Genomic DNA, 21,960 nt, shown 5'->3' with positions numbered 1-21,960 from the left:
TCATTCTCCATATTGTAAGATTTAGGCCCAAAGTGCATTTCTGTTGTAAATTGACATTCAGATATGGATTCAATATTGGACTGCCTGAAATTCCACTGAATCATGATAAGAAATCGTGTGAGGGTGCCTAATAGCAAACATCCTAGGTAAAACACAGAAAGTCTAAAGTGGTTTCTTATCTGCCTTCCATCTACTGACACACCTGCCATCTCTCCAGAGTTAAAATGTCCGAAATGCTCTGCTCTGGGAACCATGCAAGGTATAAGAAATCTTTCATATTTTCATAGACTTTCTTTTTCTATAAACTCATGTAGGAGTGCCTTTTCCATTTCTGTATTTATTCCATTTTTAAACAAATACTTATTATTAGCAAACTATATGCTAAGATTCATGGATACAAGCATGAACAAAACAGAATCCTCTCCTGGCCTTCATGGAGCGTATAGTCCACTGGAAGACAGACAAACCCCAAGGCTCTTCTCACTACACTGTCCTCAGTGCTGTAATAGAGGAACTTGGGTGCACCAAGGAGAGGGGTGGATATCTGGCTGGGGCAGGGAGGCTTCTAGGAAGATGTGAAGAATGAATACGGGTTAGCAGGTCTAGAGGGTGAGCATGTTCCAGGTGACGGATGCAGGAGGAAAAGGAACTGTCCAGGAAACCAGAGAAAATCCTTATAGTGAAGTAAAGAAGATATCATTGCGTATTTGGAGGGATCACCTAGACTCATGCTAAGAATGAATCAGGGGAGTCAAGGCCTTAGCTGGGGAGACTTTGGGGGAAACCATGGTCAAATCCAGGCCAGAGAGGATGATGTCTTGGACCAGGTATGGTAAGGTTAGAGGAAGGGGAGATTGAGTTGATGGTACTTAGTGATTAATTGTACCTGCGGATGTGAAGGAAAATGAGGGAATAAAGATAGAATCCATGTTTTAGCTTGAGTAACTGGGTAAAGGCAGAGCACTTCACAGACCCCAATAAAGACAGATTCCCCCCCTGCCTGTTACATTGTTAGAATGTATATGTTTTAATAACAAATGCAGAGGACAGTCCACTTATTGAATATTAAGTGTATATACATTCAAACAGTTAAGCAAGGAGATAAATGATAAGGTCTCCCTCCTTTATTAAAGAAAGTAAATAACTGTCCAAGTGATACGGGCTTATTTGATTCTCATGCCTCTACACTTTCCTGATGAGCATCTTGCTATGCAAACAAAATACTTAAGGATAGCAAAATCACTTTCTGGAATGATTCTTGGAAGGGGAAAAAGATGACTCAGACATTGTTTCCTACATAGGAATGATCTGTGCGCTCAAAACTTTGCCCTGTCCTCGTGCGCATCCTAACTGAAGGCAGGAGCCAAGGCTGGGGAGTCCTTTGAAGGTGAAATGATTTGTTCTCATTTGTGTGTCCCTAAGGTCATTATTTCCGTCAGCCAGCTGATAGCAGATGTTGTTGGGATCGGGGGAACCAGATTCCAGCAGTCCTTGTCCATCATCAACAACTGTGCCAACAGTGACAGGCTCATCAAGGTGGGTGGCCCCCAGGACTGCCTCATCATCTAGCATGTGTGCTGACAGGAAGAAGACCACTGAAAGCCATGTGTCCTTCTTCCACCCTTGTTTTAGCATACTACATTCTCCTCGGATGTGAAAGACTTGACCAAAAGGATCCGCACGGTTCTGATGGCCACCGCCCAGATGAAGGAGCATGAGAATGACCCAGAGATGCTGGTGGACCTCCAGTATAGTCTGGCTAAGTCCTATGCCAGCACTCCCGAGCTCAGGAAGACATGGCTGGACAGTATGGCCAGGATCCATGTCAAAAATGGGGATCTGTCTGAGGTAATCCTACAAGCCCATGGATCTGGGTTTTTGGGAAAACTATGTCTCATTCACTGAAAAAAGCCAATTTTAAGAAAAATTTCCCGGTAATCAAAAGAAACGATACTTGGGATCCCTGGGTGGCGCAGCGGTTTGGCACCTGCCTTTGGCCCGGGGCGCGATCCTGGAGACCCGGGATCGAGTCCCACATCGGGCTCCTGGTGCATGGAGCCTGCTTCTCCGTCTGCCTGTGTCTCTGCCTCTCTCTCTCTCTCTCTCTCTCTCTCTCTCTGTGCCTATCATAAATAAATAAATTAATTAATTAAAAAAAAAAGGAAGCGATACTTAAATGGTGTTAGGCTCAGGGTTGCTTCATATCTTCTAATTATCTCCATAGTTTACAACACTGTAAGGGAACATTTCTGTCACAGGAGAACATGGTTGGCCAGCTCTTAGAAAGCACCCACATTCACATAAACATCTGCTAATCCAAGTGCACTCAGTTTCTGCATCTAAACTCTGTATAGTTCTAAAATTCAGCTCTTTTATGATGAAATTTAATTTTTCCTGTAATTAAAGTAATAGTAAGACACTGCTTTTTCCTTTTGGAGAAAACAATTGGCATCTGTGGAAGTGGTAGGCATCAGAGTGCTACTCGTGTTCAGAGCTGCCACATGTTTTTAGAAGTAGACAGGGTGGTGGCAGGAAGTTGGGTGTGTGGGCCCTGGAGATAGACTAGATCTCACATCAACGCTTACTGAGTCTGTAACATTGAGCCCCTTTCTAACCCCTCAATGCCTCGTGACATCATCAGTAATGGGGTGATGTTAAGGAAAGCAGTAGGCTGTATGTACGGCAGGTTCTGTGTTCCTCTTAAAACTGTTTCTGATTTGTGCTGAAAGCATTTAGGTATGATCAACAGTATTACCAAAGAAGCATGATTTTACTCTTAAACTTCTGTAATTGCCTGAATTAGTAAAATCATTTTCTACATCTGAAAAGTTTATGTCACAATTTTTACGTATTGATTAATCAAGACGTTTCACCATAAATTTAATCTACATATTAGCCTAACTACTTATTATTAGCTATAATAAAAGTGAATCACATATTACTACTAGTAGTAATTTTTCTGTCATTCTGACAAGAACCAGGTACTCAGGCATCAGAGTCGGGGTCTTTTCCAACAGCTATTTTATATTTTTTATAGTACTGTGGAACTTTGTTAAAAAAAATCAATTTTTATTTTTTCTTTCATTTTAAGGTGTTTTTAATGTTATCTAACATTAAGCTATAATTTTAGATTATAATTCCATGTTGGGAAACAGTCACTACATCTTTTTTTAAGTTGAGAGAAAACTATTTGCTGAAATCTGAGCAATTCTCTCAGAATCTAGGAAGACACATGCCTTTTCTTCAAATGGTCCTTTTTACCTTCAGAGAAATGATGCAGAAATCTTCAATAGAGTAAGAACAAATACTTTTTTAATCTTTTATATTAAAATGCAGTCATTCTAAACAGGAATGAGCCTTAGCAAATTTACTACCATTCATCTCGATTTGCAGTTTTTTTTTCAGATGCACTCTATACATGGTGATCCTGAAGCATATGTCTTTTATTGTAGGCAGCGATGTGTTATGTCCATGTCACAGCCCTGGTGGCAGAGTATCTCACACGGAAAGGTAGGAATGATTTCTGTGTTTTGTGAAATGAATATAAAACCGTACAAAGCAGAAAAGACAAGTGAGAGCCATTCAGAAAGACTTGGAAGTGGGGGCATTTTGGATTTGTGTGCATGCAGGTGTTCTTGGTTTTATTCACTGGTAAGACATTTGCTTGGCTTGGTAAGCACAGCAGAGGTGCCAATATCAAAAAGAAAACTAGATGACATGTTATTGTATGACCTTTAACGACTCTATCTTGCAAAAACTACTTAATGAGCTTTGCATCTGGGTGTCCTTGACTGGCTAATCTTGAGCTGAGACAAGATTAATTTTCCCTAAAGACAGTTCCCACTGGAACTGTTTATCAATCAAATGACAGCTTTGATGGGAGAGTATCAGCATTTTTTTTTTAGAACCACAGCCCAGTTGGCTTTATTATGTGGGTAGGCAGCCTTGCCGACCAGAAACCTTGCCTCCCTAGGGAAGGAGAGGGCAGGAGTGTGTGAGTGCTGCTCTTTTGTGCATTATATGTTTGTTCCCAGATGAGCAGGCCATGAATTCTTTCATGGGTTCTTTTGGTTAAATACCAGTTGCTCATTTCCATTTGGAAATCAAAAACACTGAGGTTTTTAGGAAAGCTCATCATGTGTGCCTGTGTCCTGGAGTACAGCAGTCCTAGATCTGGCTAACAAGAAATACATTTCCAAAGTCAGAAATGATGATAGAAAATCAGATGCTGGGACCGGGGAATTTCTGTATTTCTGGTACAGCTGGCTCTTTGAGATGGAATTTAATTGGAGTCTAGGCTTGTCATACATCAGAACCCAAAGGAGAGAGAAAGGAAAGGTTTCCATATTCTCTTGCTACTAGCATGATTTCCTGTTGAGACTTTTTGTCAGGTAATACATTTCCTCGTGTTTAGAAGCAGACATAGCCCTCCGTCCGGAGCTGCCCCTCTTCCCCTACAGCCACAGCACCTGCCAGAGGAGGCGCCGGGGAGGTGAGCCTGAGGGTGGGTCCAGCCCCCAGTGCCCCAGCTGCCCCATCCACCTGACACTTAGAGGTGTGGGGATTCTCCCTCGCGACTCTGCATGGATAGATTTGGCTCCCTCCTTCCCTTCCTTCTTTTCCTCTCTTATTCCATGGCGGTCTGTTCCTTTGCAAGGGGGGGAGCGCTTGGGCCACTCCTACAATTACTCTGTTAGAGCTGAGGTGTATATTTAAATGTACTCTCTAGCCAGAAACCTGGGTGGTTGGCTTCTCTGATTTTGGTTTTTTGTATGTTAACAAAAAAACAAAGTCGTATCTTTAAGCTCCTAGATTAATACTTGTCAAGGGGGATATCTTTTGTCTCAAGGCTTGGAAACCTCCACCATCATGTAGCAGAAAAATCTCTGACTCCACAATCTATTCTTTCAAGACATGATTTCAAAATACTCTGTGCTCCTCTTCTTCCCAAAATATGGGAGGTGTCCATTCAAGTTTTGAGTTTTATTTTATTATAAATAGTGATCTCAAAATAGAGTAGCAGTACGTTTCAAGTCCTTCTTGATCATTTTTGCCCAGCTGACATCCTCCAACTGACCTATGACTTTTCCCCCAGGGCCTCCAAGATGAGTGTGAAAGAGTCATTATGGCTTTGCAGTTTATCCTTATCTCGGTTCTTGATCCCAGCTCCAACCTTATACCATTTTCCTGAGAGAATCAGAGTGCTCAGGCCCCTGACGTATTCATGCTGTTGGTGGTCCTGCTCTTTGATTGTGGGGAGGACAGAAGGCCTGTCCTTACCCCTCAGGCAGTAGACATGGAACCAGCTAAAATGGCCTCTCAGCTCATGGCTGCAACTATTGAGTTACATGTTGGTAGGCTGCTTTATGAAGGAGAAGAGCAAGTTCTCATCTGAGTTATGAGTTACCCTCAGCCATAGTAGGGAAGGTGACAGCTTGAAGGCAACAGTTCTGTTTGAGTCACATTTCTCTTTGATTGGCTTTGGCTTTATCTTTCTCAGTATCTGAGCATGGGGTTATCATAGAAAGTCAAATTATTGTTGTTGTTTTAAAATTATTAATTTGGATCCAATACCTGTTCAGTTTATTTATAGTTTATTTAAAGATTACGTATATTTTAATAAAGGTGGGTAAAGAATTAAAAGGATGAAGAAAGAATTGAGGGAGGGAAGGCTTGATATGAGGAAGCAAATGAAGAAAACACACAGTGACTCCCTGTGAGAAGGGTGGCCTGAGACCTAAAAGATTTCAGAGTCAGTGGCTTCCTTCAACACAGAAACTTGGGGGCAGGAAGAACCCTCGAGGTCCGTCCACTTAGGGTTACTAATCTACTCTCTCCCCTGCTGTGTCACTTGTAGGCATGTTTAGACAAGGATGCACAGCATTCAGGGTGATCACCCCAAACATAGACGAGGAGGCCTCCATGATGGAAGATGTCGGAATGCAGGATGTCCATTTCAACGAGGTGAGCGCCTCGGCTGGCGTAGGTCTTCAGTTCGTGAGTATCTCCGAGGCGGCTGTGCTCTGCCAGCACATCACATGATGGTTTTCTCTCAGCAGCTGCCAGCTACCCACTTCCCCCTGACTAAACGAATGCTCCAGATGGCTGAAACAGAGCAGCAAAAGCTCTGCCATTCCCCTTTCTAGGAATTCCTCCTTTGCTCTGGAAAGAGAGTTTGAGGAGCTAGTTGGGAGGAAAGTGAGGCTAAGAGCTCAAACGCATGTGGGAAAAAGTCTAGTATTTTGACCATAAGGTTTCTCATTCTTTCCAGCAATTAATTTCTCCAGCTAAAATAGGGTTTTATTGCTATTTTGATCTGACTTTTATTAGCATCACACTTGAACCAACTGAGCTAACCAGTCACTCAGACTTTTAAATCAGTGTCCCCCACACTGACCTCTCTCCTGGGTCTGCAGACACACAAAGCCATTGAGAGGCCAGCCTGGGCTTAGGGCCAGAGCAGCCCCGGGCCCCTGCCTCTACTTGCAGGCTTTATCCCAGATTCCTCTCACCATTGGTGAAGAAGAATACCTCATCCTGCCCCCGATAGAGGTCAGAAGCTTCCACGTTAGATCATGGTGGCAGTTTCTGCAACTTTCTGGTCAAAATAGGATTACCTTACAGCCATTTATCTGGAACCAGAAAATTTTAAAGTAAAGCTAGGAATTTGAACAAATGTGAGTTTTCTGCCTCTGTCCACTGAATTTCCTCTTCAGTCAACTGTCTGCCAGAAGGGTTTTCCATGTGTGCCTGCCTCCCCTCAGCTCAGGGCAGAATGGAATAGTCAAGGGAAAGCATGTCGATCTTGCCTGTCTTTTAAATAAAGAAAAATAAATCGTCTGTTTCTTCATGTGGAGAGAAAGAACAGAGAGAAGTAACTATCTTCTGCTTCCGTTCTACATGTTTTTATGATGTGGAGGTCCTACAATTAATGTTATGACTTCTAGATATGTTTTTGCCCATAAGTAGGGCTACAGACAAACATCCTTCACGCCACTAACCAGTCAAAGAATCAGTTCTCAAAGTGTGATCCAGGAAGATTTGGGGTCCCCGAGACCCTTTCAGGAAGTCTTTGAGGTCCCTCCTTTTCCAACCGAATGTGCAGGGCTGGACTTTCTTGGTATACATCATCCAAAACAGCATATTGAACAGATTGAATACAGAAGTAGATATGAAAATCCAGGTTTCTCCTATGATGTCAGTCATTAAAGAGAGTTACAAAAATGTAAAACGGTGCTACTTTCTTCCCTAATATTTTTTTTCTTTTGGAGAAAATGTTTCATTAACATGTAATAGGTTTATTATTATCTTACTTAAATTAATAAATCTTTTAGGGGGACTCCTGGGTGGCTTAACATCTGCCTTTGGCTCAGGTCGTGTTCCCAGAGTTCCGGGATCGAGTCCCACATCGGACTTTGTGGGGAGCCTGCCCTTCCCTCTGCCTATGTCTGTGCCTCTCTCTCTGTGTCTCTCACGAATAAATAAAAAAATATTTAAAAATAATAATTTTAAAAATTTAAAAATAAATTAGCATTTTCCAGTTTCCATTCCTAATATTATGAATATTGAGATATAACACTCATATACATAAAAGTTCTCAGTATTTTTTAAGGAATTCTCAATAATTTTAATGATAAAAGGGGTCTTAAGCCCCCATTGTATAAGAACCACTATCATAAATTGTCTAGTCTCATATGACCCTGTAAATTAAAAAGTAAACATGAGAAAGAAGGATAATATATTGAGTGCATTTCACATTGAAATATTAAAATAATTTTAACCAGGAGATAAATTTTTCTAGGTATCTCAAAGGAGAAAAAAAGGCAGTTATTGCATGGCATTAACAGTTCAGCTGTGTCTCTACCTTGTAATGCCAGGGCAGATGGTAATTTTCAGTTTTTGCCCTGAAGTGTGAAACCTCTCACTGAGGCAATAGGCTTGCATTAAACTCCTCCTTCCAAGGCGCGTTTGACTGGGTTTTTCTTTGAGAGGAGGCTCAAATTGTCTCCTTGCAGAAACCACCATGCCCCCTTGTGTCTACAAAGACCTCTGGACTACAGCATTTTGTTTAGAATTTGATAAGGAAAGCAATGATGCCAAGAACAACTAAAGATTTGAAAGTAAACAGTTCTCGGGGCCCTGGGTAGCTCAGTTGGTTAAGCATTTGCCTTCAGCTCAGGTCATGATCTCAGGATCCTGGGTTCGAGCCCCTGCATTGGGCTCCCTGCTCAGTGGGGAATCTGCTACTCCCTCTCCCTCTGCCCCTCCCCCTGCTTGTGCACGTGCTCGCGCTCTTTCTCTCTCTAATAAATAAAATCTTAAAAAGAAAAAAGAAAGTAAACAGTTCTCAGTAACCTGCCCTATAGGATGATAAAATGAAGCTCAGATTTGCTCATCTGATTAAGTAATAGGCTGGAATAATCACTTCAGCCTAGGGAATCAACCTAGGAAATCAAGCACCGACTTGATTGAGGAAATTTGTGAATGGCACCCAGTCTGAGTGATAACTAAACATGTGAGAGCAGTCACTTTATCAGTTATTTCCAGAAAATGGATTTTCCACCCTGTCCTTGAAGCATAAAGTTGGTAAATGTTTAGCAAAGTCCATAGTACACAATGATCTGTAAGGATTAGGATGTGACGCGGTAGAATTATAAAGTCCTGAGCAACCGCTGCATGTCAAGATTGAAACTAGCTGGGAGTTGAAAGAACATGATCTAAAAGTTAGGAAAACAGATTACCACATGCATTTTTGCTTTGGCTATCAGGATGTTTTCAAGAAAAAGAAAAAGTTGAACATCTCTTTCCTAGAAGGAGTTTTGGGAAAAGCTCATGGGGATAGGTGTGTAGCACATAGCTTAATAAAAACCATTGCCCTTTTAATCTGCATTATTAGATGTACTTAAATGCCTTGTGCTTTCCTAACACGATTTTCGTGGAGCTGCATAAGAACACACAGTTCTCCCAGCAGCAGACCTCAGATAGATTTTTATTGATTGTGGTTCATCTTCCCTGACTCTGATCTAAAGAGCAGACTCCCTCCCAGTTGCTTTTGATTAGATAAAAAGAAACATCCCATTCCTGTTTACAATTCTGTTACGCAAGTTGGAGCTTGTGCAGATTGAAGAATTCTGAATCCCCTGTGGCATCAAAGTTCCACACAGCCCATGAAGTTTTGAAATTCCTCCCTCAGGATCCCATGTAGAAATAGGCAGCACACTTGAGGCATTGAAAAAAGGCTAACAAAGGGACTATTTTGAAAAGTTTGAATAGAGTGAAGGAAAATGAACAAATAATATTGCAGTACCCTTGAGGTTAGCAACAGCTGGGGTACCACCTCTCACCCTGTGGACTAGGGGAGGGGAGAAAGAGAGAAACTCCACAGGGTGGGGGCACATGACAGGTTGTAGGGGAGAGCTCAGGCCTGTACCCTACCCTGGCAGGGAGGGGCATGTGCATAGCTAGTCCATCCTCACTCTCCGCCTGCCCTCCAGGCTTTTACCGGGCCTTCCATTGACTGAACTCAGCCAGGAGCCAGAGGACAGGAAGCCCAGCCTGCAGGCCAGCAGTGCTGGTGCATCAACCTCCCAAAGCACAGAGCTAGGAAGGATGGGCTAAGAGGGACTCTGGAAGGGGAAATAGAAAATACAGTTCATCTTCACTATTTGCCCACTTGCTAAAATGTCCTTGTAACCCCAAAATCGATATCCATGGAGGCACTTTTGTCATCATGCAGGTCATTGCAGTGGTGACTAGTGAACTTCGCCCGTGGAACTGGTCTAACTGCTCTACCTTTGGCTCATACCAGGGCATATTGGCCTGCTTCATTTTGCAAATATTTACTGAGCTTTCTTGGCACTGAATTAGGTACTGGAGATAGAAATGTGAGTGTGATCTGCTCCCTACGCTAGCACATTAGACTGCATTTGATGATGCTTTCTTCCCATGGAGGAGAAATACCAAAACTATGGCCCTTTATAGTCTGAATTGGAAGTTGTCTGAGTTCTTCATGACCTGGAATTTCTATATTGACATATATTGATTCATTCCATAAACTAGCTGTATGCCATGTGCTAGCTGGGGGATACGTAAGTGATGTGCCTGCCTCAGAAAACGTCACTTGGTCCAATAGTCCTCAAATTTTAGTGTACTTAATTAGAAATAGATTCTTGTTACAAATATAGATTTCCAGTCTTCCTGCTCTGCCAGTCCCCAGATTTCACTGGGTGAGTGTAGTGCCTGGGAATCTGTATTTATATCTTGCAATAAGCATTGCAAGTGATTATCTTGCTGCAAGGGGTTCTCAACTCTATCTCAAGAAACAGTAATTTGGTGGAAGTGTGAATTAAGCCATAAGGTATGCCATTGCCCAAACCTGGTCTCACGTTTATGTTATTTCTAAATGACAGATAGTAGGGACAACATCTAGCTTCATACATAAGGTTAGATTAAATTAATACTAGATGGAAAAATTGGCATTTAAATGAATTTTTAAATACCCTATACATAAACGGGCCCCAATAGGCATTTTTGTGTGTACACATACCCATATACAACATTAGTGTGCTGTTTCCACAGACAGGTGCTCTGTGACCTCAGTCACATTGCTGTGGCACACTTGAAAATGGAAGTGGCTAATTACAATTTAAACAGCTGTCTCAATGGCTTATGAGCTTGCACTGGAATCATTTTAAGATCAATCTAATGACATAATATATAAGCTTTTCAGATGCATAAAGTTCATTGAGGGTTTTTTTTTTCCCAACCAGTAATTACTTATAGTTCTTTGCATATATTGGCAATTTAGAAAATATATCTTGGCATTTAAATTTTAAGTAAGGTGATAAAACCATCAAGCTTTCTGTTCAAGGTCATCACTCTCTGACCATTGTCTGGATTAGCTCTGGTTTTCAGGGTGCTATGATTGCTGAGAATTCTAAGTAAATTAATACATGGAATTTCTGCTGAGAATATTATTCATATATGCCCCAGTGTTTAGTTACTATGACATCATAATTCCTATGACTCTCTAATTTTGTGTTGACATATAGCCTCTCAAGCTGAACTATCTGAGAGTACTGGTTCTTTCTTTTTTTCTTTTACTGGTTATTTCTGTTCAAAGAATTTTTACTTGATGTACCAACTCTAAATGTCTAGGTATATATAGATTGACATTAGGTTGGATAATTTACGTTACTAAATTATACTTTCATGTTTGGTGTTCCATACTCTACTTTTATGAGAGGGCTTATCCTTTCTTATAGAAGCTATTTTTAGTTTTGGGGTTGTTTTTTTTTTTAAGATTTATTTATTTAGGGGGGGTGCAGAAGGAGAGAATCTCCAGCAAACTTCCTTGCTGAGCATGGAGCCTGCCACAGCCCATGAGATCATGACCTGAGCCGAAACCAAACACTTTAACTGACTGAGCCACCCAGGCACTCCTTAGTTTGTTTTTGAATAAAATCTATACAGGCATTGCTTTTTATAGTATGTATTATCACTTCTTTTTAATAATAACTGATATCACACTAATGAACTACAGATCTACCTCCTGAATAAGAAAAAAAGATAAAATAATGTCTAGTAGTATATAAAAATAGGTGATGTGTTATTTCCTAATTCCTGATTACCATCAAATGCGATACTTAATTTCAATTATTTACTAAGCTCTATTCGCTTTATCAAATGTTCCCATTTTCCAACCATTCTGGAGGAGAGTTTCCTGCTTGAAGTCCATCTTTCTGAACCCAATTTGACAGATTTTCCTTTTTTTTTTTTTAAGATTTTATTTATTTATTCATGAGAGACACAGAGAGAGAGAGGCAGAGATACAGGCAGAGGGAGAAGCAGACTCTCTGCAAGGAGCCCGATGTGGAACTCGATCCTTGGTCTCCAGGATCACGCCCTGGGCTGAAGGTGGCACTAAACCACTGAGCCACCTGGGCTGCCCTAGGGCCATTTAAAATATACCTGAAAGGCTGCTGTAAAGGTACCTTTTATGGATAGACAGAAGATCATTTCAAAATCAAGTAATACCTTCCTTATAGAATCCTTAATCATTGTGATAGTTGACATATGCCTATATGTATTTTCATATCTCAAAATTATCTACATTTAATTAATCTATTTTTGACATAGAAAACTTTGAGTATAGCTATCTAGCCTGTTTAAATCCTTTCCACACCGCCCCACCTAGCCTCATCTCTTGCCACTCCCTGGTTTGGATTTTGTATTCTGAATCACCCCTCAGACTACTTGTAAATTCCTCCCCCGCTGTGCTGCCCTCACTCCCATGTCTTTTGCCCATCGTGTTCCCTCTCCCTGGAAGGTCTCCCCTCTCTTCCTTCCTACTGGCACCTTTCACCTTTGCCTTACTAACTCCTGATCATTTTTAAGACTCAGTCACCACTTTCTGGAACTTCCTGTGTCTCTCCTCTCCCACATCACTGGATGGAGGCCATTCCTGTCTGCATCACTGATTGCCTGCATGTTTCTTTATCAGCACTTACTAGCATTTTTTATAATCTCTTTATGGATCAGTCTTCGTACTGGACTCCTTGAGACCAAGAAGTGCTTCATTCACTGATAATTGGCCTCCCCAATATTCACCCAGAGATACATTGACTACTGTTTAAAAAAAAAAAAACCCTACTGCTCTCAATTCAGAGTGTCTACCTTTGTGACTTGAAGTTTGGGCATGTATTTGAAATTACTGTTTTCCTTATCCATGGTATCTTAACGTGTATTTCACATCTTCCATTTGGTGGTCATGAGTCTCTAGTACATCAGTCTTAGCTGCTCTGAAGGATAACCTCTGTGTGTCTTTGAAGGCCCCTCCTCAAAGCAAATTTTATTTATGTGCATACCCTAATAAACCATCCAAAATATACCTTCCACATTCATAGAAAAATCTATAGAACCATTTTTATAAATTATAGAAATTTCATTTTATTTATATAAATTTGCTTTATAACCCCAGTGTCAAGCACAGTGCCTTGCATATAGTAGATGCTTGGTAAAACATGTAAATGAATAAAGGGAAAGAATCAAGTTAACAATGTGGTAGTAACTGTGCCCAGTTATAACTTTTATAATTCTTTGAGAAGAATTTCAGTTTTCTGTAAGATGACGTCAAAACGACTCCAGATGCTTATTGTGTTATGACTGCTACGACATGGAATTAAGAATCTGTAGGTCTCTTTGGTCCCATCCACAAACAGAATATCATCATTGTGTATTCACATGCATAGTGTGGATTATCCAATACTGATGGAACCAATTGTAGTTTCTTACAGAAAGTTTACATTTCTCTTTGAACAAAGCCCAGTATTGAGAAAGCGCCCAAATGAGTAGTCTGTAAGTTAAACCTAGTTTTTAAATAAGTAAAGTTCCATTTGATTTGCATTATTGGAAGAACACTTTGGGTGTGCAATATTCTCATCCCTGATGGGGAATTGAGGCTTCCAAAATCCTTCCACCTCTACCAGTAGTCCCTCAGCACCACTGAGAACGAAGATGCTCAAAAACTACCTACTAGCAACGACTTTGACCTAAGGTGTGCAAGAAATGGAAGGCTTTGATGAAAGGACTGTTAACTTACTTCCCGACAGCAAAGGGCAGGTAGGAGTAATAGTTAAATTACTAAGAAAAATGAAGACTAATTCATTCCTCCAAGTCCTCACTACCAAATATGTGTATGGCACTGTGGGCTATTATGTAGTCCATTGATAGTAAGATACCATTTTTAAACAATCACTACAAAGTAGAAAGTGATAATTGAAAGAAGAGCAATCTGTTTAACTAGCCTGCAAATTTAACCACACAGCATTTATAGTTTTCAGAGCACTTTGATGGGTAAAATTTTATTTGATCCTCACAACCACCAAATTAAGGTTAGACCTTTATTATATCCCCAGTTTTACTAATATAGAAAGGTAAGTATATTGATACTGATGTTATACAAGTTTTGTTTGTATGCTTTTTTCTAGCTTTTTATAATCAGAAGAGTGTGAGAGTAATCATAAACATTTGTCATGCTTAGTCTGGGGAGATTCTATCATTGGAAAAGATTTGAGACAAAACTAAGATGTACATTTTTATAATACAAATGCTCAAGGAGAAGAGATGGTATTAGAACCTTTTCTGATTTTTTCTTTGTCTATAGCTGTTATAGTAGTTACTATGTAAAGTTTAGTGTTTGCACTTAAAAGATGTGCAATAAAAGTATGAGACAATTGGTATCTTCTTTACAAGCATTGGCTCAGTTTAGTCACACTGATGATGGTTTTATGATTTGTATATTGTAAACATGACATAAGAGTTAAATGTCTTGCTTTAAAGATGGTTTTTAAAGTCAGACAGTATTTTCTGATAAATTTGATTCACAACTGCTTTAGAAATGTTTATCTTTGGGGCGCCTGGGTGGCTCAGTTGGTTCACCATCTGACTTTTGATCTGAGCTCATGTGTTGATCTCAAGGTCATGGGTTCAGGCCCCACAATTGGGCTCCACACAGAGTGTGAAGCCTACTTTAAAAAAATGTTTATTTTCTTAGGATATATAAACTGTACACATTAGGCCTATAGTGAAAAAGTAGATTAGGAATGAAAAAACATAGATCCTGCCCTTCATTTAAAATATGATAGAGAGGGGCACCTGGGTGACTGAGTCAATTGGGCATCTGTCTTTGGCTTGGGTCATGATCCCAGAATCCTGAGATGAAGCCTCACTTCAGGCTCCCTGCTCAGCGGGGAGTCTGTCTCTCTCTCCTTCTGCCCCTGCTCATGTGTTCTCTTACTCACTCTGTCTCTCAAATAAATAAACAAAATCTTTTTTAAAAAAATAAGGTGCGATAGAGGATACAAATATGTTTAAAGACAAGTGGCATTTAAAGATAAATTTGCAGATGTAATCTAGTAAAATATAAAAGAAAAATAAATCATGACCATGTGGGGTTTACCCTGGGAATGCACTGTTGGTTCAACATTGGAAAACCAATTAATGTAATTCACTGTATTAACAGAATAAATTTAAAAACCTGTATGATCATCTCAACAGATGCAGAAAAATCATTTGAGAAAGATGAACATCCACTCACGGTTTTAAAACAAAAAAACTAGGAAGAGAAAGGAACTTCCTCAACCCAAAAAAGATTATCTACAAAAAACCTGCAGCTAACATTATACTTAGTGGTGAAAGGCTAAGTGATTTTCCCTAAAACTGGAAAAAAAAACAAGAATACCTGCTTTCACACTTCTATTCAATGTTCTGCTGGAGGTTCTAACCAGTACAATAGGCAAAAAAAAAAAAAGAAAGAAAACTGCCTATACTCCCATGATATAGTTGTCTTTATGACAGAGAAAATCCCAAAGAATTTACAAAGTTTAGCAAGATCACAGGATATAAAAACCGATATACAAAAGTCAATCAACGTTTTTCACATTTAGAGATTCTTGTACTGTGGTTTCACCATATTAATGATTGTTTTATATAATTCTTACAAACATGTATGCTGGTAGACTTTAAATATTGTCCAATAAAGTACTTTCCTTGGGAAAAAAATCATCAAGATTAAAAAACAGTACTATTTACAGTAACATCAAAAACCTCACAAAAACTTAGATATAAATCTGTGTGGGTTTCTATGCTAAAAATTACAAAACACTGATGAAAAAAATCAAAGACCTAAAGTGTTTGTGGAAGACTCAATATTGTTAAAGTGTCAGTTCTCCCTAAACTGATTTACAGATGCAGAAGCAGTTCTGATCAAACTCCCATCTGGGGTTTTGGTAGCAATTGACAAAATGGATTTTAAAATTTATAAGGAAAAGCAAAAAAACTAGACTAGCCAAAACAGTTTTGAAAAAGTTTAAAGAGTCACACTATCTGACTTTTAAGGTTATTATAAAGCATTGGTTTTCAGTTGGGATGATTTTGCCCCCATCTTCCAGGGAACTTTTGGTAATATCTGGAAATTTTTTTTAGTGTCACAATTTAGAGGAAGGGGGAGGGAGAAGGTATTGCTACTGTCATCTAGTAGGTAGAGGCTAAGGATGTTGCTAACCATTCTGTAGTGCACAGGAAAGACCCCAGAACAAATTGTTGTGTGGCTCAAAATATCATTAGTGTCACCCTGGAGACACCATTCTATAAAGTTGGGGTGGTAATCCTCTATCAGTGGAACAAAATAGAGAAGCCACACACATATGGTTCAAATGACTTTTTTCCAGTCATTCAGGTAATATATTTTCTTTACTTTAGTAGAGCACGTAGTATATTTGATACCTAGAGAAGATCATTTTATAAAATTCTTCTTGTTTTTTTTTCTTTTCCTTTTTTTAAAATTTAAATTCAGTTAGTTAACATATACTGTAATGAGTACAATCAGTACTCATTACATCATGTGCCCTCCTTCACGTCCATCATCCAGTTACTGCATCCCCTCACCCCCATCGCCTCCAGCAATCTTCACTTTGTTTCCTATGATTGATTACAGGTTCAATTGATTTTTGACAAGAATTCAAAGGCAGTTCAGTGGAGAAATGATAGTCTTCATCAGATGGTGTTGGAACAATTAGACATTCATGTAAAAAAATTAACCCATACTTTACACTCTATATTCAGAAATTACTCCATAGATCATAGACTTAAATGTAAAACTATAAAACTTCTGGAAGAAAACTTAAGGAGAAAATATTTGTGGACTTGTGTTAAAGATTTTTTTCAATATGTAAAGTACAATCTAGGAAATAAAAACTTGATAAATTAAACTTCATCAGAAAAAAAATAAACTTCATCAGAATTTTAAAATTCTCTTCAAATGACACTGTTAAGAAAATCCAGACATAAATCACAGATTGGGAGAAAATTATAAACCACATGTCTGGTAAAGGACTTTTATGCAAAATATGTGAAGAATTCTCAAAACTCAGTAAACAACCCACTAGAAAAATGAGCCAAAGATTTGAATAGACACTTCACCAAAGCTATACAGATGACAAAGAAGCACATGAAAATTTACTCAACAGCATTTAATGAAACCCCACTCAGATGGGCTTAAACAATAAAAGTTTAGTAAATTGGCTTCCATTAGAAAATTCCAGAAAGATTGAGAGCAATCAATATGAGTGTTTAACAGAGTTATCCATGATACAGTCGCTTTGGGAGGGAGGGGGAGCTCTCCATTCTATTACTAAGCCATATGGGCCCCTCGCTGGCCATGAGATAGATGTCAGCCCCAGTCAGGCTCTTGGCTGCCTGTCATGTCTGGGCCGGGGAGAACAGTTTGGTGCCAGCTTTGCAGTACAAGGTCCTAAAAGTCATCCTGATTGGCCCATTTAGGTCACATGTCCACAGATGATGAAACCGTGACTGGCCAGGAAATAGTCATGCTGATTAGATCAGTAGGTAGAAGCTTCCAAGGAAAGGGTTGTTAGTGAGGCAGGCGTCATGCCTACCATGTGCCAACACTAAATTGCTCTGAGATGGTTAACTTGGGTTGAAGTCACACTTAGTAACTTCATGTCTCAGCATTGTTATTGTTTCCTAGAAAGGAAAAAAAATTTTTTTAAAGATTTCTTTATTTCCTTTAGAGAGAAAGCAGGGAGGAGGGGCAGAGGGAGAGGGAGAGAGAAAGAATCTCAAGCAGATCCCCACCGAGCACAGAGCCTGACAGAGGGCTTGATCCCACGACTCTGAGATCATGGTCCAAGCCAAAATGAAGATGCTCAACCAACTAAGACACTCAAGCACCCCAGGAAAAAAAAAATCTAAATTATAAAAAGAAAACTAAACACAAATTGAGAGCCTGTGTGAAGCTATCAGTGTCAGTTTTTTCCCCTGGTATGTAACTATTACACAGTCATACAATGTGACCTTTCATTTCTGCTTGTAAATGGTTAAAAAATGGCTCATTAAAAAAACAGCATAGTGATGAGCTATTTATTACTAAATAAATAATGTTTAGAAATAGTGCAGAATGGAAATTAGTGTTTAGAAATAATGTAGTTTGGAATCTTCTTACTAGGAACTGGTTAAACATTCTGCAAAGAATTACAATGTCATGTTTCCTGAACACTCTTTTCTGGCCGCTGGCCTTCTTTTTTGATCAGGATGTACTCATGGAGCTTCTAGAACAATGTGCAGATGGACTTTGGAAGGCTGAACGCTATGAGCTAATCGCTGACATCTATAAACTCATCATCCCCATTTATGAGAAACGGAGAGATTTTGAGGTAATCAGAGTGGTTTGGTTTTTTCCTGTTTGAGAGGACAATGGGGTGACACATACACCCAAACCTTACATACAAAGAAAACAAGCAGGCCACGGTCAGAGATGACCTGTGGTCCCTGACCCTCCACATGATGCTGGAGGTCATGATCCTCGAAGCCATTATACATGGCCCACATGGGCCCCACTTCCATATAGACCCCAAATCTAGAAAAACAAGGTTTGGTAATTTTGGCACTCCACTTTTGAAAGGTTACCAAGGACAGAGTTTTATAATTGCTGGGTACCTTCTTCCTTAGAGCTCTTCCTTGGTCCACCCACGTGGGAAGCTATTTGCCCTGCCATCCTTCCTGGGCTGGGGAGCTTGTCCAGCTTCTAAAAGAAGCTTATCAAACAGAGTAGGAAAAGCATCGACTTAAAAACGTCATCGTAGGACTTTACCATCTCCGACATTTCGTGTTAGCTTGAACACAGAAGTTGCTTATGGCAATGTGGAGATTTGATGGGTCCTCAGTATGCAAGATGGCTCATTTGGTAGAAATAGATTATAACTGAAAAATGGTCACTACCAGTTGTGCAGTCAAGACATTCTTGATTTTTTTTTTCATTTTTGTTTCTTTTACTCAAGTCTAAGGAATTTTTTACCTATGATTTCACTTAATTGTTTTTAAATGGATTCTACTAGTTGCAAATGGGAAGAAACGGGTTTTGTTCTGCTTTCCAGAGGTTAGCCCATCTGTATGACACCCTTCACCGGGCCTACAGCAAAGTGACTGAGGTCATGCACTCGGGCCGCAGGCTTTTGGGGACATACTTCCGAGTGGCCTTCTTCGGACAGGTGAGCCTCCTCTCTGTTCTGTAAGCCAATCTAAGCCCTTGTTTTTTGTTTTTTGTTTTTGTTTTTATTCTATAAAGTATTTTGTAAATTTTCTATTTTCTATAAATGCTAATTTGATGAATTTGTCATATTTAGTATGATTCTTACCTTCCTCTGCAGTAAACTTTCTGCTTTTTTTCTTTCTTCCTGTCTTTTCTTTATTACTTTCTTAAGGCAGCGGTAAGTTCTCCCTCCATAAGACATTTTTAGCACCACCTTTGGTACCTCAGTGTGGTTTGCAAGTTCCTTTTCCAGTCTGTATGTATATCTGTCCAGTCATTGCAAACTCCAAAAAAAAAAAAATTAACATTTTATTTCATTTACAGAAATAAATCACCTGTTTTCCTTACACATCTATACTGCATGTTTTAAAACCAAAATTAAGATGTTCTAGTTTCCTTTGTTCCCTGTGCATCTCTCTCTTTTGTAGTATAATATCTCCACAAGTATATTTACCATTGTCATAGTTCAGAAAACCCTGTAGAACAGGGTTCATTTAAATTTAACTGAAGTTTAACCTCCAAGTCTCTAACATAATTAAATGATATTAAATTATAATCCATTTATTTAGGGTGTGTGGTTTTCTATGAGCATTATATAACCTTCAATTTATCCTGTTATTGTCTTTTATAACTTTATAGCAATACCAGTTTACAGACAGTGAAACAGATGTGGAGGTAATTATAGTAAATGCGTAAAAAGCAAGTAATATAGTGAAATTACTGCATCTAAACTCCCTAGTTTGATGTGGGTGTTATTTGTCTCATGTTAGCCTGCATTTTTTTTTAATATATTGTGGTTTTTTTTGCACCATTTTCTCTTTTATTTAAGATCAGAAACTTTTTTTAAAATTTATTTCAAATATTAACCCCAATCTGAACTTTAAAATTTTCAACCTTTTTCACTTCCCATGCAATCCTAAGCCTTGGACAGACACGATTAGTGCTAAATCACATGCTAACTGGTGATAGTGAAAATATTTTCTGATATTATGCTCCAGCCCTTTCATATTTTTCTCATAAGTAAAGTAAAATAGAACTTACACAATAACTTGTGCCAAATCTGCTCTGGACTGGAATATTTTTCTGTTTATGTCCTAAAGTCCTATATAAATGGGGGCAGCCAGTGAAGGGGAGTGTGTGTGCATTTCTGAGGCCTGCCTGGAACAGGCTGCTGAATCATTTCTTACTGAGCTCTGCTTCTTGGGAATGTGAAACAGGCTTGAATCCCATCATTAGATCCCAAGAGAACAGTCTTGAGTTCCTGATCCTCCATTTCACTCAATACTTAATGACAGCATTCTTGAATGAGTTTGCAGTTTTGTGTGTTTTCCTTTATCTTTGTACTCCAACTTCACATTATTATCATTTTCCTTCCTCTTCAGAAAGCCTGTTTAAGTAGGATTTTATTTTAGAATCATCCTCCCCTCTCCCTACCTTTTTTTTTTTTTTTAACCCTTATAACACGAGAATCCTTCTCGGGTGGTAAACCTGGGGTTTATGGTTAGGAATAGCTCTAATTGTGCTTTATGTCACAGGGATTCTTCGAAGATGAAGATGGAAAAGAGTATATTTACAAAGAACCCAAACTCACACCTCTGTCAGAAATTTCCCAGAGACTCCTTAAACTCTACTCAGATAAATTCGGTTCTGAAAATGTCAAAATGATACAGGATTCTGGCAAGGTATGACCATGTTTGAAAATATTTTGTAGCAATATAATACTGTGCTGATTGATTATGTATGATTGGTCATATATATTCATAAATGTGTATGGGGGACAAAACAGGAAAAATTAAGAATGATTGGCCTTGAGTAGCAAGGGTATTTTTTTTCTTCTTGACACCTTTCTATGCTTTCTGATGTTCTACATTAAGTAAAGATTTCATAATTTTAAGAAGATATTCTTTTACAAATTAACATCTGAGAAGATATACCATTTTCAGTAGGATGATGAACAGACAGGCAGATGGACAGGCCAAGGAAAGAGCTTAACTGGCCCCCACATTTGTGGGAATGAGACCTACTTTATATTTAGAGAGGCTGCCCTCTGCTGTATTGCTCTCATGAAGACCTTTTCTGAAACTACACGTGTCTCCTGTATATTTATGTGTCCCACTGTTCTCTGGATATCTCCAGGAAGTTGGGTATCCCTTTGCTTCCTGAAATTCAGGCTGAGATAGAGCTCCTGGTTTTTTGCATTAAAAATATCCTCCTGCTCTCTAAAAAGCCAAACAAATAAACAAAAAACAAAAAGCAGAATCATACCCATAAAAACAGAGAACAAACTGATGTTTGCCAGAAGGGAAGGGGGGAGGGATGGACAAAATGGCTGTAGGGGAAGAGGAGATGCAGGCTTCCAGTTAAGAGGCACAGCATAAGGAATACAGTCAGTGATAATATAATAGTGTTGTATGGTACAGATGGTGTCGTATAGTGCAGATGGTGAGCACAGCATAATGTATAGAGATGCTAAATCACTATGTTGTACACCTGATATGAATATAATCTTGTCAGTTATACTTCAATGTAAAAATAATAAAAATTGGAGCACCTTGGTAGCTCAGGAGCTTAGGTATCTGACTCTCGGTTTCGATTCAGGTCATGATCTCATGGGTCATGGGATTGAGCCCCGTGTGAGGCTTGGTGCTCAACAGGAAATCAGCTTGAAGATTTTCTCCCCCTGCTCACGCCCGCACACACATACTCTCTCTCTAAAATTAATAAGTAAATCTTTTTTAAAAAATAAAAAATAATGTAAATAAGTAAATATTAAATATTAAGCAAACAAAAATATTCAATATTAAGCAAACAAAAACCTCCTCAATTTCCAGCAATGATAAACTCTCCGGTCC

At 39.1% G+C, this 21,960-nt stretch overlaps 1 protein-coding gene across 50 annotated transcripts in view; it reads left to right on the top strand.

The window, feature by feature from the left end:
- Positions 1 to 21,960, top strand: part of DOCK9 (dedicator of cytokinesis 9) — a 281,426-nt gene that overhangs the window by 243,720 nt on the left and 15,746 nt on the right. For 12 of the 50 annotated variants that reach the window (XM_072760889.1, XM_072760885.1, XM_072760897.1 and 9 more), the window contains 9 exons: positions 1,423 to 1,536; positions 1,633 to 1,848; positions 3,453 to 3,510; positions 4,415 to 4,492; positions 5,858 to 5,997; positions 18,111 to 18,233; positions 18,954 to 19,067; positions 19,748 to 19,783; positions 20,644 to 20,790. In XM_072760889.1, coding sequence (XP_072616990.1) covers positions 1,423 to 1,536; positions 1,633 to 1,848; positions 3,453 to 3,510; positions 4,415 to 4,492; positions 5,858 to 5,997; positions 18,111 to 18,233; positions 18,954 to 19,067; positions 19,748 to 19,783; positions 20,644 to 20,790 — 1,026 coding nt within the window. The remainder of the gene's footprint in view (positions 1 to 1,422; positions 1,537 to 1,632; positions 1,849 to 3,452; positions 3,511 to 4,414; positions 4,493 to 5,857; positions 5,998 to 18,110; positions 18,234 to 18,953; positions 19,068 to 19,747; positions 19,784 to 20,643; positions 20,791 to 21,960) is intronic. The other 38 variants (XM_072760931.1, XM_072760929.1, XM_072760916.1 and 35 more) reach the window with 7 other exon arrangements.

The sequence above is a fragment of the Vulpes vulpes genome, chromosome 6 (genome assembly GCF_048418805.1).
Source record: "Vulpes vulpes isolate BD-2025 chromosome 6, VulVul3, whole genome shotgun sequence".
NCBI classification, from domain to species: domain Eukaryota; kingdom Metazoa; phylum Chordata; class Mammalia; order Carnivora; family Canidae; genus Vulpes; species Vulpes vulpes.
The sequence above is the reverse complement of the archived record's forward strand: the minus strand, read 5'-3'. Positions and strand labels throughout refer to the sequence as shown.